Raw genomic sequence first — 26117 nt, 5'->3', positions numbered from 1 at the left:
GATCATATTTCACAGTATTTGAGAATAAATTTGAGAACTGGATGGACCAAATGACCCTATTTCTAATTTATCTTTTGTCTCTTGGGGTACAGACAAAATGCCATTTCTAGGGAGATGTGGCCCTCAGGAAGCAGGCTCTGGGTTAGACTCAGAAATGCAGTTTAAGGACCAAGGAAAACCTTAGAGGAAACTACCCATGAGTCTGAGAAAATATTCAGGACTTACAAAATTCATTTCTATCTCAAGTCTTAATCTCTTTACAGATATCTCTGTTTAATAAATCTTAGATCAACATCTAGCTTTCCAAAGTAGAGAATTTGAGAAGACATAAGCAATCCATTTGATACATTTTAAGGAGATAATAAATAACCTCACAAGTGGTTTACATGCTTCTGTGATATAAAGATTCAGAACTAATTCATTCATTGCCTCACATATTAAAAAAAGAAATAATAGAAAATTAAAATGAAATATCAGAAAATGCTATTTTTTTTAAAAGGTAAAAATCAGAAGCTTAGAAGCTTAAGAGACTAAGAAGACTCAGTTGGGTTCATTAAATTCAGAAGACAAGAACAACAAAAATAATTTTTAAAATGATGAGAATAATGTACAGGCCAATACTCAGATGTGATGTGCCATTGCCAGGTCGATTTTCAATTACATTTCGCTGATGTATTCATTTGTTTCTTAATGTGCTCATCTTGCCCATTAAGAATAATTAGCAGCTTTGCTTAGAGATTTTCTGGCTTCTGGCAATGTTTCTCCCCCTTTTTTTGTTGACATCCACTTTTACTTTTTAGAAAGTAATTTTTGATTAATATCCTACAACTGCTATATAATTTAGGCTTCCTAAAATTTTAAAAGAAAGCTGTAAACAGTAATTTTTAAATGAGTTTGTTTCGATCTATATGCATCAATAGTATGTGATTCAGTGAATTACTTATTCTTACAGAAAGTGGGCACACAAATAGAAAAAAAATTCATTCATATTAACCTCAGTCAGTAAAACAGATTACAACGAATGCCAATTGTAAGCACTGTTAGCAAATCAAGAATAACATTAGTATTAAAAGCAGGAAAAACACATTGCCAATTTTAAGGCTTTATGCATGCTTTTTTCTCTTAATTAAAAAAAATTAGATCTAGTTACAACAGAAAAAGGCACACAAACATAGAACAACTGCATGATAATAACTGAACTCTATCAGGAAAGTCCTAAGAGATGAAATAAAACACACTACCAGTTTTGGTCTGCATCCTGAAAGGACCTACTTTATCTACATTGTAAAGTTCTTCCCCTCCTGCCCTTTGGCACCCTGCTATATTAAACCCATTGTAAAACCTAGCACAATAAAGCACTCTCAGGGCTGAGCTTCTGAGGACCAAATGTTAAAAATCCATTTTCTTGGGAGGGGGCTGTACCAATCATTTCTTTGAAAGGCCGGCAGAATGAATACAGAATCTGAGATTTCCTCTCTGATTTCAGGAGCTGGAATGGCATCTTTGCTGTTTAAAGCAAAGGTGCATTAATTAATGACATTAGCATTGCCTCCCTTCTTTGGAAGCTCTGTAGTTTAGCTCAATAATAAATTTAGTACGATTAAATTTACATATGACCACAGATGTTTCCCATAGTTTGATAAAAGTTCTAATTGTTTTCTGATGCTATTAAAATGAGACACCTGCTGACTTAAGAGAAACCTCAGGTTACTAGGCCCAATCTGAAAGTTTCTGTGGCTAAAATAACCTCCTCTTGTCCACTAATCCTGCTCCTCTTCTCCGCCCCCCCCCCAAAAAAAAAACATCCAGTGGGGCTGAGCTAGCATACCTGAGCTTCCTCTTGCTGTCTGTATGCTCTGACATAAAGAGGAGGAGCGCAGGGAAATGATACATGCACGGAATAACTCAGAATAAAGCAGAATGAATGAAACAACATCAGCTCAGCTTCAGGAATATTTTGAAAAATTTGCGACAGTCTCAAGATCATGATTAAAATCCTGCATTTTAAAAAAGGAAGCACCTTTTGTGATCTCTTTCCCTTGTGTGAAAGGCCAAGATTGTGATTGGCTGTTTTTTCTTCCTGAATTTTTTTTTTAATGTCTGTCAGGCAATTAGCTGGGTGGGGCTCTGTAGAGCACACAAGTGCTGCTGAACAATATTAGCTACTGTGTGTCTGGTACCTCCTTTCTCCTGTGCGAGCAGCCTGATGGAGCTGCTGCAAATTTTATTTTCAAAAAAATTACATAGCAGATGGAGAAAAAGAAAATTGAAAATAGGTTTTATGTAAGATGCCACAAAAATCAAAATTGCTTTGGCATTTTAGGGGCTTAAAATTCAAATAAGTAGACTGTCTCCTATAATGTCAATGTAAGGCACACCAAAAAGATTCAAAGCAAACATATCGTCTACTTTTCCTCTCAGTTCCTAACAGCTGTTAACTGCCACTGAACAAATCAGCTCAACTGCTAAAGTAGCCACAAATTATGCTTGCTTTCTTAGTTAAAGTGCAGTTCAATTTTCATGAACTCTGTGTACATATTAGTAAAGCATAATCTAAATATAATGGAGTTTGAACTGTAATCGTACAGCAGAAAAAAAGAGATAGCTTTTGTAATCCTAAATAAAAGGAAGAACTGATAGCTGTGTCCAGTGGGGGACATAGGTAACTCCTGGCAAATGAGAGTAGGTACAATATCACACGGTACATACAATGTCAAAGGCATAAAAGGAAATAACACACATGAAGCTGGAAGTTAATATTTATAAGCAACATCCAATCCAATCCAATAACTACCAAATAATTTATTTTATGCTGTCAAATTTCCATGGAAATAAAAGAGCAAGAATGCTTGAAAATTATTATGAAACAAATTTTCTTATTGCCTTGAGAGGTCCACAAAACATAGGCTCTTTGAATGAGTAGTGTTTATAAAAATCTATCGAAAGGAAAGAAAAACATGTAGCAGAACACAATGAATTCATATATTTCTACTTTTTCTTAATTACTTATCATGTGTATGTGGGGGGGAAACTCTCTTTTAATGCCCCATGCTGGCTGTCTTTATACCAATTGTTACTCAGCCGGGGAAAAAGGAATGAGCACAACAAACCCGTTTTCTATCAGAATAAGGATACTTCTGATGGCCTTTTCATTCCCATCAGTTAACAGAACTTCTTTGACATCTGCAGAAATAGCAACCTGAAAAAAAAGGGAGCACAGCAAACAATGAGCAAATATGCTTGTCTGTGTGGAAGTGAAGACAGGAGTGACAAGCCTTCAGTATCATGCTTCCTCACCTATTTCTCTGTAACAATCTTCAATCTTTTTTCATTTTATGTCTGCATTATTTTAATCATTCAATCAAATCAGTCAATACTTTTATCATTCCATTTGCGGGAGCCTCTATCTTGCTATCATTCTGTTCGGTAATTGCATTGTGACAGCGGATGATGGTATTCTGAGAGGCTTTCATTTGTGGGCTTCTGTTTATCTAGTAGAGCCATCATACAAGGCTGTCACTCTGCCTTTCAGCTTGCTTCTGTCTGACTGCCTGATGCCCTTCATATAACTTTGCATTGCAGGCAGATGGCTTTGTGAGGGTAATTTTTTTGTGAGCTTTGACATGCTCGCACATTGGGCTGTAACCTCGACACATTGTATAAGAGCGACAGGTTTGTCAAATGCCAATCAGTGTAACAATATGCTTTTATTTGTAGAGACATAAAAACTTGTCTAATGCACTGTGCTGCTACATAATATCTCCTGAATACATGACTCAGAACCCAGAGAATGGGGAACGACGTTCCTGAATGGCCAATCTAATTCAAAAGAATCTAATTACTGAGCGCTCTGGATCATGTTTGTTGGTGTAATAATGCAGGCAAAACATTAGCAGCTATATCATGGTGCTCCAACTGTGATTCGCCGGGCTATTCCTGTATCTTAGCAAATGGGACTATAATCTGAAAAAAAAAATGCTTTCACTATGGCAAAGAAAGACTGTGCGAGGCCTGGAATGTCACAACAAGCGATATTGACTACACTGAGGTAAAATGTTTCTGCTCATCGAGGCAACCATAAAATCAATATGATCCGAAAGTAAGTCAATCTAGAAGGTCTCTCAAGACCCAGCAGCTTGACCGCAGCTGATGCTGTTGACGGTTCTCTGACCCAGCAGTTGGAGGCCCTGGAACATTTTTCCTTTTGTTCCTCCCTCTGAATGGGATTGGAATTGAGAAAAGACCTACCATGAGCCCAGCCAAGCATGTCATGCCACCCCCTAGCTCACACACAGCAAGGTCCCTGAAAGAGAGAAAAGAAATGGTAGAACCCATACAAATTAGATGAAAATGGTCAGAGAGATATATATGTTACAAGAACAAATTGCCATCTGCAGTAAGAACGGCGCTACCAGGAAGTTGTAGAGACATGACTACGCTACCGCATGTCGTTTTGCGTTTTAAAAATAATTATGAAATAGAAAAGTCACAAAGCAGGCAAATCAGTGGGGGTTCCCTCATTAGTGTTCACTGCAACATTACCACCGCTGAGCTGAAAAATCTGAGAAGGTTCCCTTTTTTTCCCTTGTCAATGGCGCTGTCTTTTAGAACTAAACTAGCTAGAGTAGCGAAAGATAATTGTTAGGAAAGGATAACACTGTTAATCCACATTCATTCCTTCAAAAACAGTTAGACAAGTAAATGAAGAATATATATGAGTGTGTATATACCTATATTATGGTCACACACACAACACATACACACACACACAAATAAATGCAATCCTGAATTTTTTAAAAAAATTCTAAAACAAACGGAAACATGTTGGAAAGCTGAACCGCCCCCATAAAGAACAATTACACAAAGAGCATTTAGCAATTAACACTTAAATCACAAATGACCCCAACACTACATAGTGAGTAAACAATGCAGGGATATAATATGGGTAAGCCAGCAAACTCGGGCTAAAGTAATGACTGGGCTCTGACTTTACTGCTCAAAAGGAAAGCAGCTCAGAGTTAAAGCTGACAGTCTAGTGTGGCACTCTGCACTTACCTTCCCCTTTGTGCCTAAATATCAGCCCTCAACGTGTGACACTCTCACCCTGGCCCACGGCTCGCTGATTGGAGCTCCAGTCAAGCTTAAGCACAGCGAGATGAGCAAATGCCAGACTTCCAGGGCAGCTCTGCAGCTCAAAATCAAAATTGCCCTGTACTTATTTTATATGCTTAGTGTCTTAAGATTGTTTCTTCTTCCCAGTTCGGGAAGTTTATTACATCAAGAGGAGAAAAAAAAAAAAGCAAAATTAAACAGAAAGGAGAGGTGGGAAGAGTGGCTAGGAGAGAAGAAGCAGCCAAGCAAAGACATCCATATTTTGAAATACACTTAATGAGCGTTTAGTTATTCAAAGCAATTGTAGACTGGTTGGTAAATAAGGACCCCAGAGTTTCAAAAAATACATATTATTGACCCAATCTTGTAAGTACATATTGTTAAAACACACACCATGATCACTAATGGCTTATCTGGAATCATAATGTGCTGTTCAGGAAGCATATATTGGATGACCTTTATAAAATGAGAATTAAAATGAAAAGCCTATTTTTTTCTGGGTCTACCAAACGTTTGTAGAATTTACAAATAAAACGAGTATTTTTCTTTTTCTTAAATCTCACACATGGATTTGATCTATAATACACACTAACAGTTGAAAACATTTATTTCCGTAGCATGAATCTGTAATAGTAATTTCTATTTCACAAATACATATTGTTAAGTGTATAAAAATACCTTTAAAACCAGGGGTGTGATGACATCTTTAAATAATAGCTGTGAGGTATTTATTTATCAAATATTCTGTAGTGACTTCCCTAGCAGAAGTTGAAAGAATGTCTTTATTGTTTTTTTTAACCCTCACAATCAGTAAGGATTGATTGGAGCTTCACTTTTGTTTCCCCAAAATCAAAGTGAAATAAAATGCCTTGAGTGGAAATCAAAAGCCTTTGACATATAGCAAAAAGCTTGCTGTGCTATATTAGTACCCAAAGGCAATTCAGATTTCTTTTCAGAAGCAACATGTGTTCACTGTGAACTTCTTTCCCTTTCTTTCTGTTTTCCTTTTCTCTTTCCTTTTCTTTCTTTCTTCCTTTCTTTCTTTCTTTCTTTCTTTCTTTCTTTCTTTCTTTCTTTCTTTCTTTCTTTCTTTCTTTCTTTCTTTCTTTCTTTCTTTCTTTCTTCTTTCTCTTTCTTTCTTTCTTTCTTTCTTATCATTTAATTTAAAGAATCTAAACATGGCAATTTTTAATATGCAGATTCAATATCCATGATGGAATAAAAATTTGTTTTAGGTGCAACTCTGTACCTGAACATACTACTGTGCTTGAGGCAGTAGTAAGCCAAAACCTCTTCAGATGGCCAGATGCCTAGAAAACACAAGAGGATAGACTTTTTGATTATAGAAGTTATTCTCCCAAGAAACAACTTTTAAAAAATAATGTTCAGTATAAGCTATTTCAACCTGAATCAAACTTAACATAGTTATTACTTATATCATACCACATGAGTTTTTGTTGCTGCCGCTGCTGTTGTTGTTTTTATAATGGTGATGTTTATAATCCCTTTTCCCAGGATAACAGTAAAATATCTTAAATAAATTTTACTAAGTTTCAATCACAACAAGGTAGCAAAAACAATAACAACCAAGATTGCAAATATCAAAAGTTAAATATTGATGGTATTTCAGGTAGATCTTAATCTTATTCCCATGTAATTAATAAGCATCAGTTGAAGACCTATTATATATGCTGCTCATGTTAGGTAAAAATAAATGGAAACATTACTTATAGGAGCAAATGAAATCACTGAGGTCATTATACCTTTTGTTTGATTTTATACTAATGTTTTAAAATATGCATAATTATTTCCTTTCTTCAATTAAAAAATCAAACTGGAATATAAAATTAAGAAATTTTAATTTTACCAACTTTGGCATATCTTTAAATTTAATAATAATCCTACCCATTAATTTGCATGGATGGATACTTTCTAAAATTATCATCTGTAAATCATTTATTTAGAAGACTTAGTCTTCATGAATGGATATGAATTCCTTAAAGAGAAGATAAACATGCTTGGAAATCATATTTTCTGGTGGTTATCACAGGATGATAGGACTACAAGTGCTTTTAATTTTTTCTTTATATTTTTTGTATTTTCCAAATTTTTTACAATAAGTATGTATTACTCTTTTTTTTTTTTTTAATTTTTTACAGAAAGGGTCTCACTCTGTTTGCCCAGGCTGGAGTCTAGTGGTGTGATCATAGCTTACTGCAACCTCCAACTCCCGGGCTCAAGCAATCCGATCCTCCTGCCTCAGTCTTCCCCATCCCCCACCTCTACCATCAGCTGGGACTACAGATGTACCCCACCATGCCTGGCTAATTAAAAAAAATATTTTGTAGAGATGGGATCTCACTATGTTGCCCAGGCTGGTCTCAAATTCCTGGTCCCAAATGATCTTGTGCCTCAGCCTCCCAAAGTATTGGGATTACAGGTTTGAACCACTGTGCCGCCTGGCTATGTATTACTTTTATGATCAGAATAAACTATAACATTATACAAATTATATTTTCCCCAAGGATCAGACCTAAAGATCAGGCAGGGCACCCGGCATCCAGCAGTCCTGGGAAAGAGCAGGAAATGTTCTGACTCAACACCAAGCACTCTGCTGATGGGTCTTGATGCAAAGTTGAAACATATAAAGAAGGCTTAATTTTTTCCCCAGATGAATCTCCAACTTCAAGGAGTAAGAAATCCAAACATTTCAGAGAAAAGGATGTTAAAGAAATGTTAAGTAAAATCCTAAGAGATTCAATGGGTAAAGATATGAACAGCAAAGAGTTGACCCTATAGAGCATTTGCTGCAGGTATACACTACACCTCAGCCTCTCTGACATTTCTGATAGGAAGAAGCAAAGTCAGCAAGAAGTGTTTGGAGTCATATATAGGAAGGAAAGTCAGAGAGACAGTGGAGTATAGCAGTTAGGATCATAGGTACTTTGGAACCAAACTCACTGGACTCTAGTCCCAGCTCTGCCATTCCCTAGCTGAGTGACCTTGGACAGGTTACTTAACCTGTGTCTCAGGCTCAAAATCTTTAAAATATCATTTTCTGTAGTGTCAACCTTATGGGACTGTCATGAGGATTAAATGAATGAAATATATGGAATGTGTTCAGAATAGTTCCTAACTCATAATCAATTCAAAAAAAAAGAAAGTTGTTGTTAATATTATTCTCCTGGAAAAGGGGGCAGAAGAGTGGAAGACAGAATATGTGAACTCAGAATAATTATCCCAATAACCAGAAGAGATGGAGAACCATTTTGACCTGAGCTTTGGCATGACCCTAAAGTCCATATACCTGGCATATCTCCACATAAAAAGAACTCCATGAAGACCAAAGTACATAATAAAATTCTTTGAAGGAAGAGCCTAAATCAGTGTTCTACACCAAGTGGATATAATCACCACAATAATGAATTTTTTATGCCTTTAGTAGATGGTTTTGAGGTTTTAAAAAAATAATGATAGGGAAAGAGTATTTAACTAAAATTTAAGCCTTGATTAAGTACAAAAATGTAACTTCTAAAGTGCATAGTCTTTTGAAATAGTTTTATAATTTTCTCAAAAAATTATAAAGGCTAACAGCTGATTTTTAACAAAATTAAATACAAAAAAGACAAAGAACAAAGTAAGAAAATCACCTAAAATTCCACCACTAGCATATAATCACTGTTAATATTTTAGACCTCATTCTACAAAATCTTTCCAGGCATAAAGATATTTTACACAAATGGGATTTTTACATGCAGATATTCAATAATCTGATTTTGCCTCACTCAATATATGATAGACAGGTTCAAATGACAATAAAAATATACTCTACCTGCATCATTATTTGTAATGATTACCTAGAATTCGTTTAACCAGTTTCCTCTTGATAGACATTTAAGTTAGTTTCAAAGTTTTGTATATTATGAGATTATAAATAGTGGTACAATGAAGACATATCTTTTCCCAACATATGGTTTTCTCCTTAGGTCAAATACCTAGAATGGGATATCTGGTCAGAGATTAAATACATTTCATACTATAATATACTGAACTGTCTTCCATAAAATGTGTACTCACCTATATCCTCAGTAAGTTTGTCTTCTCAAAGCCTTGTCAAGATAGGGTTTTGTAAACCTATTTCATTTTTGCTAATCTGTTAAGTTTTAAAAAGTTTCTCAGTGGAAATCAAAAACAAAATCAGATACTACTTTCACCCCATAGGGTAAACAAATGTTTTTGAGGACATGGAAAAATTGGAACCTGCATGCACTGCTGGTAGGAATGTAAAATGATGTAGCCACTTCGGAAAACTATCTGGCAGGTCCTCAAAATGATAAATAGAGATAGCAACATGATCCAGCAATTCCACTCCTAGGTATATACCCAGGAAGAATCAAAACATGTGCACACAGAAACTTGTACATGAACGTTCATAGCAGTATTATTCTTAATAGCCAAAAAGTGGAAACAACCCAATGTCTAGCAATTGATGAACAAATAAATAAAATGAGGTATATATCCATACAATGAACAATTATTTGACAATAAAAAAGTACTGATACATGCTGCAACAGGGATGGAACTTGAAAATATTATACAGACATATCTTGTTTTATTGCAATTTATTGTGCTTTGCAGATATTCTTTCTTTTTACAAATTGAAAATTTGTGGTAACCATGCATCAAGCAAGTCCATCATTTTTCCAACAGCATGCGCTCACTTAGTGTCTCTGTGTCATATTTTGGTAATCTTGTAATATTGCAAACTTTTAAATTATTATTATATCTGTTATAGTGATCTATGATCAATGATGTAGCTTTTGCAATTGTTTTGAGGCACCACAAACCACACCCATACAAGATAGCAAATTTAATCTATAAATGTTGTGTGTGTTCTACTCCACTGGCTGGTCATTCCTCTGTCTCTCTTCCTCTCCTCAGGCCTCCCTATTCCCTGAGACACAATAATATTGAAATTAGGCCAATTAATAATCCTACAATGGCTTCTAAATGTTCAAGTGAAAGGAAGAGACACACATCTCTCACTTTAAATCAAAAGCTAGAAATGATGAAGCTTCATGAGGAAGGCATGTTGAAAGCTGAGACAGGCTGAAAGCTATAACTCTTGCACCAAACAGCCAAGTTGTGAATGCAAAGGAAAAGTTCTTGAAGGAAATTAAAAGTGCTACTCCAGTGAACATACAAATGATAAGAAAGTGAAACATTGTTGATAAAGAGAAAGGTTTAGTGGTCTGGATAGAAGATCAAACCAGCCACAACTTTCCCTTAAGCCAAAGCCTAATCCAGAGCAAGGCTCTAACTCTCTTCAATTCTATGAAGCTGAGAGGTGAAAAAGCTGCAGAAAAAACAGTTTGAAGCTAGCAGAAGTTGCTTTGTGAGGTTTAAGGAAAGAAGCCAAATTCACAACATAAAAGTGCAAGGTGAAGCAGCAAGTGCTGATGGAGAAGCTGCATCAAGGTATCTAGAAGATCTAGCTAAGATCATTGATGAAGGTGGTTACATTAAACAACAGATTTCCAACATATATGAAACGGCCTTCTATTGGGAGAAGATGCCACCTAGGACTTTCATAGCTAGAAAGCAGAAGTCAATGCCTGGCTTCAAAGGTTCAGAGGACAAGCTGATAGGGGCTAATGTTTCTGGTGACTTTAAATTGATGCCAATGCTCATTCATTATTATGAAAATCCTAGGGCTAAATGATGCTAAATCTCCTCTACCTGTGCTCTATCAATGGAACAATAGAGCAAATCTGTTTACAGCATGGTTTACTGAGTATTTTAAGCCCATTTTTGATAACTGCTCAGGAATAAAGATTCCTTTTAAAATGCTACTATTAATTGACAATACACCTGGTCACCCATGAGCTCTGATGGAGATGTACAAAGAGATTCATGTTGTTTTCATGCCTGCTAACACAATATCCATTCTGCAGCCCATGGATCAAGGAGTAATTTTGACTTTTAAGTCTTATTGTTAAGAAACACATGTTGTAAGGCTATAGCTGTTATAGATAGTGATTCCTTTGAAGAATCTAGCAAAGTCAAGTGAAAACCTTCTGGAAAGGATTCACCATTCTAGATGCCATTAAGAACATTTGTGATTCATGGGAGGAGGTCAAAATCTCAACATTAACAGGAGTTTGGAAGAAGTTGATTTCAACCCTCATGGATGACATTGAAGGGTATAAAAACTTCAGTGGAGGAAGTCACTGTAAATATGGTAGAAAAAGCAAAAGAACTTGAAGTGTAGCCTGAAGATGTGACTGAAGTTTTGTCTCATGATAAAACTTTAAGGGATGAGGAATCGTTTCTTATGGATGCACAGAAAAGGTGGTTTCTTGAGATGAAACCTCCTTCTGATAAAGATGTTGTGAACATTGTGGAAAAGACAACAAATGATTTAGAATTTGACATAAATTTAGTTGATAAAGCAGCAGCAGGGTTTAAGAACATTGATTCCAATTTTGAAAGAAGTTCTACTGTGGGTAAAATGCTAGCAAACAGCATCACATGCTACATAGAAACCTTTTGTGAAAGGAAGAGTCAATGGATGTGGCAAACTTTGCTGTTGTCTCATTTTCAGAAACTGCTAAAGCTATCCCAAACTTCAGCAACCACCACCCTGATCACTCAGCAGACATTAACATGGAGGCAAGACCCTCCACCAGCAAAAAGATTAAGACTTGCTAAAGGCTCCGATGATCGTTGGCATTTTTTAGCAATAAAGTATTTTTAAATTAAGGTATGACATTGTTTGGACATAATGCTATTGCACACTTAATAGATTATAGCATAACTTTTATATTCACTGGAAAACCAAACAATTCATGTGACTCCCTTTATTGCAATATTTACTTAATTGCAGTGGTCTGGAAGTGGACCCACAATATCTCCAAGGTATGTCTGTACTAAGTGAAAGAAGCCAGTTACAAAGGACCACGTGTTGTATGTTTTCATTTATATGAAATGTCCAGCATAGGCATATCCATAAAGACAGAGTGTGGCATGGTGGTTGTTGAGGGCTTCGATGGTTAGGCATAAACGGGCGTGACTGCTAATGGGTTTGAGGTTTCTTTTGGAGGTGATGAAATGTTCTAAAAATGATTGTGGTGATGGTTGTATGACTCTGTGAATATACTAAAAACCACTGGATGAATTGTAAATTGTTTCTCAATAAAGCTGTTGTTTTTAAAAGCTTTTTCATTCTTATTTGTGGAAATATAATGATCTTTCAAGAAGATTTTCTTTTCAAAGAAGTTACGCATACACATAGTTTAAAGAGTCATTGAGTTCTGTTAGAATGGTTAAGACAAATAATAGTACCCAGCACTTCTCTTTAATCTTTCTTCTTCCCCAGAAACTATCACTTTCAACTCTTAGCTTTCTTCTGGTAATTACTTCTATATTTCTATATAATATGTTTGTATTGCTATATATTATTATTTTTTTAAGTTTTAGACAAAATCTATTGACCTTCCCGTACTATGAAGATGAGCAATGTTTGCTTTTATCTCTACTCCTCTCTCCACATCCCACATATCATGCCTCTTCTCCATGCCCCACCATCTGCTTAATACTATATTATAATAATAATTATAGCTATAATATATAATATTACAATTTTGGTAAGATCACTCCTCGTTGTTGATTTTATTATGATCATGAAATACAACTGAGCTATGTAGTTTAGTATGATTCCTTTTTCTTTCATGTGTAAACTTCTGTTTTCTCTGGAGTTTATAACTGTCTTTTTTTCCTCATTTGCTATGATTTTTATGTAGTCTCAAATTCCAGTTTCTCCTCTCAATAGATTCATTCCCAATGGGTTTTCTACCAACCTCATGAAGGCATCTCTCTGGTACCTTCTGACCTGCCTTACCCGGGACTGACTGCCCTCTGCTTGGTGCAGAGCTGACGGCCTGTAATCAGTCTTCACTTTCATCCCAGGCTTCCCTTTGCCCTGCTCTGGTATTCTATCTCTTGTCTCCTCTATCCATTGTCTACCTCTTTCTTGGTTTACTCCCTCATTTTAGTGCAACACATCCTCCAGTAGTTTCTTGAAAATGTATGTAAGAGGTATATGTTTGAGAAGCTACATGATTCAGTGAGTAATTTCAATCTAGAAACTCTATGTTCTCCAGTTCTTGGAAAGCTTCTTAGAAAGTAGCATTGATTATTTCCTTACCTCCATTTTTCTCTGTTCTCCTCTGGAACTCTTATTATTTGTATGCTTAATCTCCTGAACTCATCCCCTAATTTTTTAAACCTTGTATTTCCTCCTTTCTATTTCTTATTGTTTTCTACTTTCTTAGAAAATTCCTCAACTTTATCTTTCAACCTTTTTATTGTTCTTTTCATTTATGCTATTGTTGTTGATGGTGATCCTCTATTTCCTTTTAAAAGCATTCTATTCCTGTTTCATGAATGCAAACTCTACTCTTAATTATTTGTAAACATTAATTATAGTTTGTTTTATATTTTCTTATCTTTACATAGTCTGTTTTCTTCAAGTTACTTTTTTCTGTTTATTGGTTTTGGTCTCTGTCACATTAAAAGCTTTCCTCAGATGTCTGGTATCTTTTTGTTGTTTGCCTAAGTGTAAGCATAGGAAGATAAAATGCTTATTGGAGGTGAAAAAGGGTGAATAGGGATGAAGGGCTCAGCATTCAGTCTGCATATTCACTTAATCACTCCACCCTGTTTTCTATATACTTTGCCTTCAACTGTGGCTGGCGTTTTCCATTGCAAAAGTGCCAGTTTAACCCTTTTTTCCAAAGAATAAGCCTTCAGTCCTCTGTTGGAATAGAGGAGAGGTAGTTACCCAGTAGCCTGGAATGGGGATATTACTGTTTCTTAAACAACTTTCAATCAATTCTCCTTATTTTAGTTCCCTTCATCTTCTTCTTTTACAAGTATAGTCATCCCTCCATATCTGTGGTGGACTGGTTCCAGCACCTCCCCACCCAGTACCAAAATCTACAGATGCTCAAGTCCCTAATATAAAATCGCATAGTATTTGCATATAATCCATGCACATCCTCCTGGTATACTTTAACATAAACTTTACATAAGTGTATAGGTATTATAAGTAATCCAGAGATGATTTTAAGAGTATACAGAACTATAGATGATTTAAGTAATCTAGAAGTAATTTAAAGTATTCAGGCATGTATTTTTAAAATTTGTATTATTTTTAATTATTTTTTTCCTGATCATTTTGGATCTGAGTTTGGTGGAATCCAAGGATGTGGAACCTATGGATATGGAGAACCAACTGTTCCTGGCACCAGCAATTCCTGAGCCTTTCAAGGTTTCAAAATTATAAGTTGGGTTGGCTCTCAACTTTTCCAACTGTGGGCTTTCTCACATCTGCTAAGCCAATGACTTCTCATCCATTTGCCTTCCACCCTCCAAAATTATAATGTTCTTGTATGCCCCCACCACTGTATGATCATGTGATGTGCCTTAAAAACATCCCTACATAGTGGTTTAGTAAAGTTTCTCAAAGGAATTCTTTCTAATGCATTATTCAATATCAAGTTTACCTGAAACTAAGAAATGTATGAGTTTTTTGTTTGGTTGGTTTTTTGTTTATTCTTAGAGATACGGTCTTCCTTTGTTACCCACACTTGTAGCTCACTATAGCCTTGAACTCCTGGACTCAAGCCATCCTCCTGCCTCAGTCTCCTGAGTAGCTGAGACTACAGGTGCATGCCACCTTACTGACTAATTTTTTATAGAGATGGTGTCTTGCTATGTTTCCCAGGCTGGTCTTGAACTCCTGGCCTCAAGCAATCCTCCTGCCCCAGCCTCCCAAAGTGCTTGAATTATAGGCCAGAGCCACCACAAGTGGCCTTGTCTTTTGAGTATTACTTTGTAGGATAGTTCTAAGACATACAATAACTATTCTTATTTATTCCAGAGTCCATTTTATCATCAATACTTTAAGATCTGAGTGGCAGGCTTTCAGTACTCATTCTAGAAGAATACTGACTACCAGGACTTCATGAAATAGAGAGAAATTCATTGGAAAGGTGATGAGAATAAATTTTAGAAAAAGGACATACAAGCCAAGAACACTAATGGCAAGGTCTCAAGATGTTTATGTTCTATTAATAATATCATAGGGTTTTATCAATCAATTATAGGCACTTCAACATTCTTGACATCATCCAATAAGAATAAGGCATTGCAGAATGCCCAAAGTGGCATTTAGAGTAGCTAAAGTATTGTTCTAAAAATGCATCACAAAGCATTTTAACAGTTTATTCTAGATAACTTGCTCTCTAAAACACATGTCATGAATTAGGACACTCCCTTAAGAGTTATTCAGAGGCATATAGTTTCCTATTCCTTAGTGCTTCCTGTATAAGTCAGATGAGTTTATTTCATAGCAAAAAAGGCCTCCTTCCTCCATTGGTCCTCCATAAAAGCATTAGCTAAACAAGAGTTCTATTTGGAAAAGGAAGAATACAATAGAATACTTGGATTTCCATGGTCATTTGGTTTCATCGCATTTTCTTTTGAACAAAGGATGGGTTCCCTGTAGATACTTCTGTCAGAACTGGGCCTGTTGAATTTGTCATTCTTCAGAAAGCCCATAGCCAGCCAACACTAAAATACGAAAAGCTAGCCATCTACATAGCATTAGTGAGGAGGAAATTTGGCAATGTGATTTATCAACGACTTTGCTGTCGTTGTTTTTAGTGAAGTAGCTAGTTTAGTTTTATTTTAAGTGCCAAGTTTTGTGGTTAATCTAGAAACAGACAACACATCTATTATTAACCTGAAGGCTGAGCAAATCCTAAAATTAAGTGACAGCTAAGCATGGGGCCTTCTACATAACTTCCATTTGAAAGCTTTTTGCTTCCCCATAGTTCATCTTAGAGGGCAGTCCTATGGCTTTGACAGCATCCAGCAAGCAGCACTGCTGGCTCCCTCTTCTGCCCCTAATGAACCGTACTTGCCGCGTGATGACAACACAGCCAGCTCTCACAACAGAGATACGGCTTTTCCACAATCAGCTGATGTCCACCGAAGCAGCACCTTTCTCTCTACCTTCCTCAAACTAAATGAACATATTCATCATGCAGGAGTCAGAAAAAAAGGCCTCTCTCTAATCTGAGACCCAAGTGGAGAGGCCAAAACACCCTTAGTTAAACTGTTGAATGTTCTGGAAGAAGAAAAGCACTGATAGATATCAGTAAAATGAAAAGCTTCTCATGCTGGAGTGGGTAAGTAAGTTTCTTGGACTAGTTTCGGTGTTTGCACTCTGTCTCCTTTTCCTTTAATACAACTCACATTTCTGTTTTGTCACTGATGTATCAACCCAGAGTAGAAATCCATAAGAGGACTACAGAATGCTCCACAAATATTTATTGGGCATCTACGATGTTTCAGGGCCTGTGGATCAGCAGGGAATGAGACAGCATGAGCACCGGGGCTTCCACTCTAGTTTGAGAAGGAGACATTAAATAAATAATTGTACAAATAATGTGCCTAATTACAACTATAATAAATGCTGTGTAGGAAAAATAGAGAGTGCTTATGAGAACACATCACAGAGGACCTGGCCTGGTTGGGGAGAGGTTGGGAGGAGCCCATCAGGAAACACTTCCCTGTATACATGACATGTAAGCTGAAACACAGAGGGCGAAGAGCCCAGTAGAGGAGGAAGAGGGGGATGGGGAGGAAGGACTGGTCCATAGTGGGGAGCCCCATAAAATAAAGTTGGAAGAAGAGGAGGGCTTAATGTTCTAGGAATGGGAATAAGGTCACTGGAGCTGTAGAATGAACAAGAAGGAAAGAGTAGCACAAGATGAGACGAAGGGGTGGTTAGGAGCCAGACCTCCTAGGCTCAATGGCCGTGTTAAGAATCTTAAATCACACCTTAAACTAAATGATACATTTGAAGCAGTAGAATGGTATGACCAGATTTACATTTTAGAAAATAATTTTGGCTACTCTAAAGAAAATAGAGGCCAGGTGTGGCTCACACCTGTAATCCTAGCACTCTGGGAAGTTGAGGCTGGAGGATTGCTGGAGGTCAAGAGTTTGAGGTTGCAGTGAGCTATGATGATGCTGCTGCATTGTAGCCAGGGTGACAGAGTGAGACCCTGTCTCAAATAAGGAAAAGAAAAGAAGAGGGAAGGGAAGGAAGAAAAGGAAGGAAAGGAAAGGAAAGGAAAGGAAAGGAAAGGAAAGGAAAGGAAAGGAAAGGAAAGGAAAGGAAAGGAAAGGAAAGGAAAGGAAAGAAGGAAGGAAGGAAGGAAGGAAGGAAGAAAGAAAGAAAGAAAGAAAGAAAGAAAGAAAGAAAGAAAGAAAGAAAGAAAGAAAGAAAGAAAGAAAGAAAGAAAACATAGATTGAAAGGGGGCAAGAGGAGGCAGGGGAAACTAGGTAGGAGGCTAGTTTCACCTACAATTATCTAGGTGAAAGCTGGTGGGGCTTGGGTGATGGTTAACGGAGAGGAAAAGTGGAAAGATCTGAGATATATTTAGAAGGTACACTGACAAGACTTACTAGTTAATTAGAGGAAGGAGGTGGTAAGGAAGAGGGAAGTGTCAGGTATGACTTAGGTTTATGGCATGAATAAGTGGGTGGATGATGTACAGTAGACACATATAGGATTTTCCTTAAATTTTATATGAAATGAGAAGGCTGAATTCAGGGTGAAAAAACACTACTGAGGGATCTGGGGTCTGATTCAGACTCCACACTAACAAACTGGAGACATTAGGAAGTAATTTAGCCTTTCTGAGCTTCAGTATCCTCACCTGCAAAATGATAGGCCTGGGTTAGATTATGTCTAGGGGCCTTGCAGCTATAAAAAGGTACAGTACGAAACCAGATCTCATGTTCTGGAGTCAGACAGAGTTCAGCTTGAATACTGGCTCTTTTGGTTGTGCAACCTTAGGCAAGGTACTTCTAACATTTTAAACCTCATTCATTCATTTATTCATGCAGCCTACACAGGCCTATTCTACAAGCTGGGGATAAAGCAGCAATGAAAACAAAGCCCTTGCCTAAATAACTTTTATAGGGGCTATAGACAACAAATAACATAATTTTAGGGAGTGATTAGTGTTGTGATGAAATAAAACATGTTAATGAAATAGAGAATGACTATGGCGGTGGGGGGTGTCGCTACTTTAGCTAAATTGTTGAGCAATGCCTCAGTTCTCTCACTGATAAGTACAAGCAATAAAAGTACCACTCATAGGGTGTTGTGAGAATTAAATAAGATAATACGTGCAAAGCATTTAGAACAGTGCTCTGCACATAGTGAATTGTTTTTACTTTTCATTTTTTTAACTTTTACAAACAGTAATGTTGTTGCTGCTATTGCTGTTTTTATTTTGACATGTTTCTATACATGGAATTTTACCAAACTTGATAACATTTTCATTTACAGGGACAGTATTATTCCTGATTGATCATTCACAAAATCAAACCAAAACTGAACTTCGGATCAATGTACCCTGGCTCTGGGAACTTTGAAAATTAATCCAAAGCAAGAATTCCATATATATGGACACTCCTTGTTCTATACGTGTCCTTCTGCTTTGACCCATTGACAGACTCACTCTGCACAATGAATGGGTAGGTGCTGGCCTCCCTCTGCTCGGGAAGCTGGGTCACAGGGAACATGGCGACATCCAGGTGGGAGGGAATGTCTGAGCAGCCAGAACAGTGGGCAAGTGGAAGCTCCCCATGAGATGCTGTAACATTTACTGAATGTTGACGCTGCCCAGGCACTATGAGGCAGAGGAGGAAACCCAGGCACAGAAAGGTTAAGAAATTTTAATTCAGCTTTTTATTTATTTATTTCTCTATTTTTTTGTAGAGACCGGCGGGGGGGGGGGGGGGAATGTCTCGCTCTTGCTCAGGCTGCTCTTGAACTCCTGACCTCAAGCAATCAATCCTCCCACCTGAGCCTCCCAGAGTGTTAGGATTACAGGTGTGGGCCATTGTACCCGGCCTCAGATCCCTATTAATATGAAGAATATGAGGTAAAGGAAAGACGGAAGGAGGCTCAGCCCTGTCCTGACACTGAGGCAGGGAGGGGACGGTAGTCTTCGGAGAACACTCCCCAGAGGTCCCGGCCTTGGGTCTGAAGGTCAGTGTTTGAGCAGATGCTGGGGAAGCAGCTGAGTGACAGATGGGAAATGGAGGCAGGCCAGGGAAGATGCTAAAGCACCTCTGGGAAACAGAAACGTGCTGCAGTCACAGCCACAGCGAAGACATGGACTTGGAAGATAGCTCTGACACTTACTGGCTTTGTGATCTCAGCAAGTCACTTACCTTCTCCTTGCTTGATTCCTTATCTAAAAGTAATAATACTATCTACTCCATGCTATAGACTGAGGATTAAATGAATGACAAAAGCACCTAGGAAGTGCTCAATTGGTGTTTGTTATTATTATTATTATTATTGGCAGCAACAGCATCAATTACTGAACACTTACCTATTTGGCAAATATTGGGCTGTGTACCTTACATGGATTACCTCATTTAATCCTTAGACAACCTCATAAGATATGTATTATCATTATGAACACCTAAAGGGCTCAGTGAAGTTCAGAATATGCCAAAGAGCAGCGCCCCGTCTCTTTTTACTACACTGCATGCCCCAGTCCTGTTGGGGTCCTGGAATCAAGAGAACTAGTTAGTAGTTCTCATGGCTCTGTCAATAACTAATTTTGGGACTTTAGACACATCATATTTGGGCTCTTCCTTCAATAATAAAATGGAAGGGTTGAATTGATTTTTGCAGCCGTTTCCAACTCTAAATCCTATAGATCATTATATTTGTGTATTTCCAAACAAAAGCTATAAAATTGCCCGTGGACTGTAACACATTACATTTTCAAGAAATTAGATGGTTTAAAATATTTTATGTGTACTATAATCTCAAATTTAAACCACTACCGGGAAATATTTTAGAAGGGTTTCAAAATGGTTTTACAAGTCAAATCTTCATTACATGTCTATTTTAATGGAATTAGAACTGCCTTTGTTAATTAAATTTCACAGCTTCAGAAAAGAACTGCTCTACATCTCCATACATGAGCTGTGAAAGCTTTTTATTTAGTTAATTGAGCATATTAATAACAGAAAACCTCTTCAATGACAATTTTCCCTCTCTAATATGGAACACAATTCTTTGCTACATTTTTTTCTCAAATTCTTTCCTCCTCAGGGTAACAAAACTACCTTTTAAGCAGGAGAGATTTTCCCAAGGTCTCAAAGCACAGGCAGAAGAACAACTCTTGATCTGAGCTATCTGGACCTAGGTGAGGACATCCTCCATCTCCATTGGTCAGAGAGAATGTCAGAAAGTGAGAAGAATCATTCCTAGGAAAGGTGGACCTAAAAAATCAGGCCAGAGAGCTTCTCGCAGGAGGGAACATGGCAAGAATTTCCCTAGAAACACAGCACATTCTTCCCAAGGTAAAAGAAAAAAGAGAAGAACACTGAAGGAGGGAGAAGCTGGAGGGAGGAGAAGGAGAAGAAGAAAGAGGAAGACTTTCATTGCCAGTTTTACTCTAAGTCACACCTTCCCCCAATACCTGCTGTGCTTGAATGTTGTCAGGATGGGGTGATCAGGCTGTCATTCTGATGAGATCATCCTTTTCCCTTTTAAAATAGGTCTGTGCTATGTCTTGAAAAGTCATGTATTAATAAGAGCAACAAGGTGTCAAAATGGAGTGGAATAAAGAAGAAAGTATTAGGAATAATTGTTATTGTTCCTTATTTTAGGTATTGGGCCACTTCCCCAACACAGACACACACTTGTTACATGGTGGACCAAAATAACAAGGGTGAGCTTCCTCCCTGGAGTTACCTGTGATGCATGCATTTGATTTCTAAAGCAGCTTCCTACCTTCAAGTCCAGCTTTATCTCACTTGCAGGTAAACATTGTGGCTGAATTCAAACAAATTGAAAGCCATGTGTTCCATGTGGAATGCATGTTTTACACATTTATGCAAGCCTTCCTGGAGAGAAAATGGTATTCAGGAAGTCTAGGTTACAGGTACAAAAGCAGCACACATCTATGAAATGGCCCTGATATTAGGCTTGTTAGGCAACAGGACTTACTTTAGCAATGTTGTCTGGAAGGTGTGCTCCCAGCACATCAAACTGCCTTTATTGCAAGGTTCCCCCTTTGGTTTTGAGGAAAGAATCATTTCTGTGTAGAGAAGGTGGAAAGAGGAGGACTGCCTCCTCTTATAGCAGGAATCGCCATTAGGAAGTTTCAAACGGTAAAATACCAGTCAGCAAATTGACTTGGTAAATAAGGCAACATCTCATTGAGGTTTAGTATAAACCCATTTTAAACAAACTCCTCTTTGCCATTCCATTGAAAGTAAATGTATGATATTCAGATTGTAAAAAAAATATATATACATGTATGTATGTATGTGTGTGTATAGATGTATCTGTATATATATATATGTATGAGAGCTGCCTGGGAATCTCAGCTGTGCAAAATGGCCAGGGCTCTGTCCTTCCTGTCTCTCCACTCATCATTATTCATTGATATGAAGGAAACATGATGGTCTGTTCTCCAGAAATTTCTGCTGCTACACAAACTTGGGTAGCTTACTGCAACTAATGTGGAAATGTAGTGCTAAGCACGTCCTGTCTGTAAACACAGCAGTCTTGCTCTGTCAGGGCCATCTACAAATGTCTCCAACCAACTTGTATGATTGTCTTTAACACCTTTTTTTTTTAAAGAAATGAATTTGATTTCATTTTCCTTCCCCAGTTTTCAAATAGTCATTAAAAATTAAACAACACTGGAAAAAGCCTTTTGTGATTATAGCTTTCATTCTCCTGCAACAAACTGGATCTATAAATTTACGTACCATTGTAGATGTAAATTACAAAATTTATATTCAACTGTATTAAAACATCTATTCCAAAAATGATTACCAGTTGTGAAAAGCAGACAGGCTTATCACTTGCTGTCAGTTGTTCATGTCTAGTTAAGCAATAATGTGCTAAAACTGCTCTTTTGTTTTGTGTAAGAATTTTGGCAATAGAAGAAATGAACACTCGGTTAATAAAAACTCAGGCTGCTTTTTGCTTTGATGGAGGAAGCAGCTGCCTGTTTTCATTTGCTGCAGAGCAGCAAAACCCATCAATATAATAAGCAGCTTAGATGCATCCATCCACAGCATCTGTAAGGATATAGGGCTATTCGCTCAAAACCAATCCCTGGTTTAATTTTAACAAAGATGTGTCTGACATATTTGAAAATGCATTATAATAGGTTTTGAAACATGAACAATTTCTCTTTCTTTTAAATACTTTTTACAGATTTGAAAGGTTAGTATATATAGCTGAATGATAGCAATGATAAAAACCAGTCCAAACTGTGGGGCCACCTTAAAACAAGGGCAGTGAAGAGAGCGAATCGAGAGGCAGTTATTTAGTTCCCTTCGAAATGGAAGAAATTCATTTGAATGTGATTTCATTCATTTATTCACACCCAAACAAATATTTACTGAATCCTTACTAAGTATCACACTGAGCTAGATACTGAGGCCACAGCCCCTACTCTCAAGGAGTTCACTCTTCAGGGGAAAAGACCTCAAAACCATAAGTAAACAATGTGGCAAGCACAGTGATACTGATACACATTTTTATATTAGCCTTTGATTTAAAAATATTCAAATGGGCATACAACACAGTAGAAACTATTTTACATAAAAATTAAAAATCAAACACTGTCTCTTCCATTATACAGTCACACACTTCATTAGACATATCTTTAAGAAAAGACAATCTGATAAAAAAAATTGAATTATGTTTAAACACATGTCAAACTGTTTACTAGTGTAGCCAAGAATTATCACACTTAGGAGAGAAAGTTTTAGGATTTTAAGTTTTGTTTGGACAGCCTCTAATTCTACATTAACCATTAGACACTTTTACATGATCATGAATATCCCACACAGCAAGCCTAGTAGAAAACACAAACTTTAAAGCAACTTAATATGTGATACAGAATGCTTTTGCTAGTAAAAATGCTAAGGAATTATTTTATTTTAATGCTGCGTGGCATTCCAAGAAGACAGCTAATTCTAAATTCTCCTCTTTTTTAGATTCAGTATTGGATAAGTGAACATCTCAGTGTAATGAGCTAGGGGCCTGTGTGGTGGTGGACAAGAACATAGGGTTAGTCATCAGTTTCTCATGATACCAAATTTAAATGAGCATTCATTTGCAGAAACATTAAGAAATGCTCCCACAAATGTAGAGCTGAGGGCTTTCTTATTCAAACATATTCATTGCAAAGCACATATACGTGGCTAGGTTTTTTCTTTAAATAAACTTTTTATTTTGGAATAATTATAGATTTACATAGAAGTTGCAAAGATAGTAGAGAATTCCTAGATTTTGCCTGGTTTCTTCAATTGTTAACATCTTATACTTCTCAAAACTAAGAAATTGACATTGTTTCATTACTGTTAACTAAACTCAAGGGTTTGCTTTTAATGGAAGGGTCATTATTTAGATCAGAGTTGATGAAGGTGTCTGTCAGAAAGTCACAAATTGAACCTAAAGGACAACACTAGCATATGTCATCTTTCCTGCCCTTAATTTTCTTCCTTCCTCTTAAGTTATTCTAAAGAAATAATATCAGATTTAAGAGTTAAAACAGGACACAAAATACATATACCTCAGGGTTTAAAAAGAAAATCTGTCCTCAACAAGAGAACTATGTAGCCAAGTGAAGCCTTGGTTTCCCATTCGATTGTTGAACAGGGCAGAATATTATTTCTAAGTCATTATTCACATAGAAATTTTTTTTTTTTTTTTTTTTTTTTTTTTTTGAGACAGAGTCTCACTTTGTCGCCCAGGCTAGAGTGAGTGCCATGGCATCAGCCTCACTCACAGCAACCACAAACTTCTGGGCTCAAGCAATCCTACTGCCTCAGCCTCCTGCATAGCTGGGACTATAGGCATGCACCACCATGCCCAGCTAACTTTTTCTATATATATTAGTTGGCTAATTAATTTCTTTCTATTTATAGTACAGACGGGGTCTCGCTCTTGCTCAGGCTGGCTTTGAACTCCTGACCTCGGGAAATCCTCCTGCCTCGGCCTCCCAGAGAGCTAGGATTATAGGTGTGAGGCACCGCTACCGGCCCACATAGATATTCTGATTGCCCCTATTCAGTTAATACTTTTCATATCACAATGTGATATGGACCTTATAACCAATCTGTGGAAGCATGAGTTAAGGACCATAAAGAAGTCAGGGTCATTATTTTTCACCCATATGAAGTGTTTATAAAGCATTTACTATGTACCCTTTGTTTGTGTGCCTGCATTTGTCTACCTCAGCTCTCCTGCTTAATGGCTGAGCACCACGATGCTTCTAGAAGCCTGCAGAGATTCATGAGTTATGTACTGGTTAAATGGTAGTCTTTCCAATATTTGGAAAGGACGCCTTTGAGGAGATCCTCTAGCTACAACTGGTGGCCAACCCGTGGCACCTGATGTTTGGGTGAATATTTTCTCCCCAGTCCCAATATATTCTAGGCTGAAAGAACTCCCTCCCTGAAATGCAGACTGGCCCCTTGTAACAGACTGAGCTCAGCAAGGGACCTAGCAGCGCCCCTCACTTTGTCCATTACTTTCTCCCCTCCCTCAATTGCTTCAACTTCCCCTCTTTCCATCTTGTCTTCTCTCCTACTTTTCACTTGAATCATCACCCCATTTTTGGTGCCCCCTTTTTCTATTTAAAAGAGTTCATAATAAAAGAGCCAAGTTTTCTTTTAAAAAGCAAAGATTAATCATACTCTGATAAAGGAAATTTGCCTGTCATCATCCATGTTTCATAAAAGTACTTTGATCTGTTTCTGTATGTTGTCTTTGAACATAAACTCCTTGAGGGCAGGGAGCTCATTGCTTTATTCTTGGGAGCATGTTTACATGATGCATGTGAAGTCATGCCTTATTTATGTAGAACAGTAGCAAACTGTTCTAAACGTGGGACTCACAACAATAAAAAATGCATCCCTCTTCTTTTGCAAGATCTATTTGCTGAGCTTTATATGCTGTCTCAGGATCTGATTCTGCCTGTAAATGCAATCATAGGTCAATTCCTGTGTGGATAAGTTTCTAATTGTACTTAACCCACTTCTACCAGCTTTCTTATCTATACCCAGTATCTGTAGACCCAGCAGGACAATTATCACCAGAAGACAGGATAGATGTGCTGGGAGTAGGGCTGTTCTGGGCCTGAAAGGTGCATGTTTACAAGTTTTCAGGCCAGCCACATGGAAGAATCCACATTCAATGGCCATCTTTCTCTAAATCAATCTTTTCGCTTTATTCAGCGAGCCCACGTCTTGGTACTCACATTTGGGGTTCATCTGTGGATATCTACAAACATGTCTCTAATCATAGGAGCCTAGAATGAGTCCTAGAATGGGCCCTTTAAGTGACTTGTGAGAGAGAAAATGATTCTCTGTCGGCTTTTCTTTGTCCCCTTTTCTTTGCTATGATAAAATTTGTAACCTTAACCCATATAGCAAAGTGATTTATTTCTCTTAGACTCACAACTCCTTGAGAAAGGTTTTCAAAATACACTATTTAAATGGAACTATTGCTTTGAACTTGACACTACAATTATCTTTCTGTTGGGAAAAATACAGAAATTCTAGAGCTGTTATATTGTTACCAGCCCTTTCACACCAGGACACATGAGTGTTGTTAAGTTGAGATCAAAGTGCACAGGCTGAGTTGTTGAGAGTGGAGAAGTCATCATAGTCACTATGGACTCATGCTGGACTTCTTAGGACAGAAAACAGATTTCCTTCTCTCTCCAGCAGCATAGAGTTCATGTTATCGTGAACTCCATCATTCCTCCTCCCCCCTGGCCCCACCCTTAACCAATGATTGAAACAATGGCTTCAAACCCAGAGCCCTGTATTTAGGCTAGAATATATTTCTCATCTGTTCATG

At 37.3% G+C, this 26117-nt stretch overlaps 1 protein-coding gene across 1 annotated transcript in view; it reads right to left on the bottom strand.

Moving 5' to 3' along the window:
• CAMKMT (calmodulin-lysine N-methyltransferase) overlaps positions 1–26117 on the bottom strand; it is a 369799-nt gene that overhangs the window by 55186 nt on the left and 288496 nt on the right. Inside the window, exons 4-6 of the mRNA XM_012756186.3 lie at positions 6362–6422; positions 4249–4303; positions 3136–3199 (exon numbers count right to left, since the gene is read on the bottom strand). Coding sequence (XP_012611640.1) covers positions 3136–3199; positions 4249–4303; positions 6362–6422 — 180 coding nt within the window. The remainder of the gene's footprint in view (positions 1–3135; positions 3200–4248; positions 4304–6361; positions 6423–26117) is intronic.

This window comes from Microcebus murinus, chromosome 3 (genome assembly GCF_040939455.1).
Source record: "Microcebus murinus isolate Inina chromosome 3, M.murinus_Inina_mat1.0, whole genome shotgun sequence".
Lineage (NCBI taxonomy): Eukaryota > Metazoa > Chordata > Mammalia > Primates > Cheirogaleidae > Microcebus > Microcebus murinus.
This window is presented reverse-complemented; position numbering and strand designations above follow the sequence as displayed.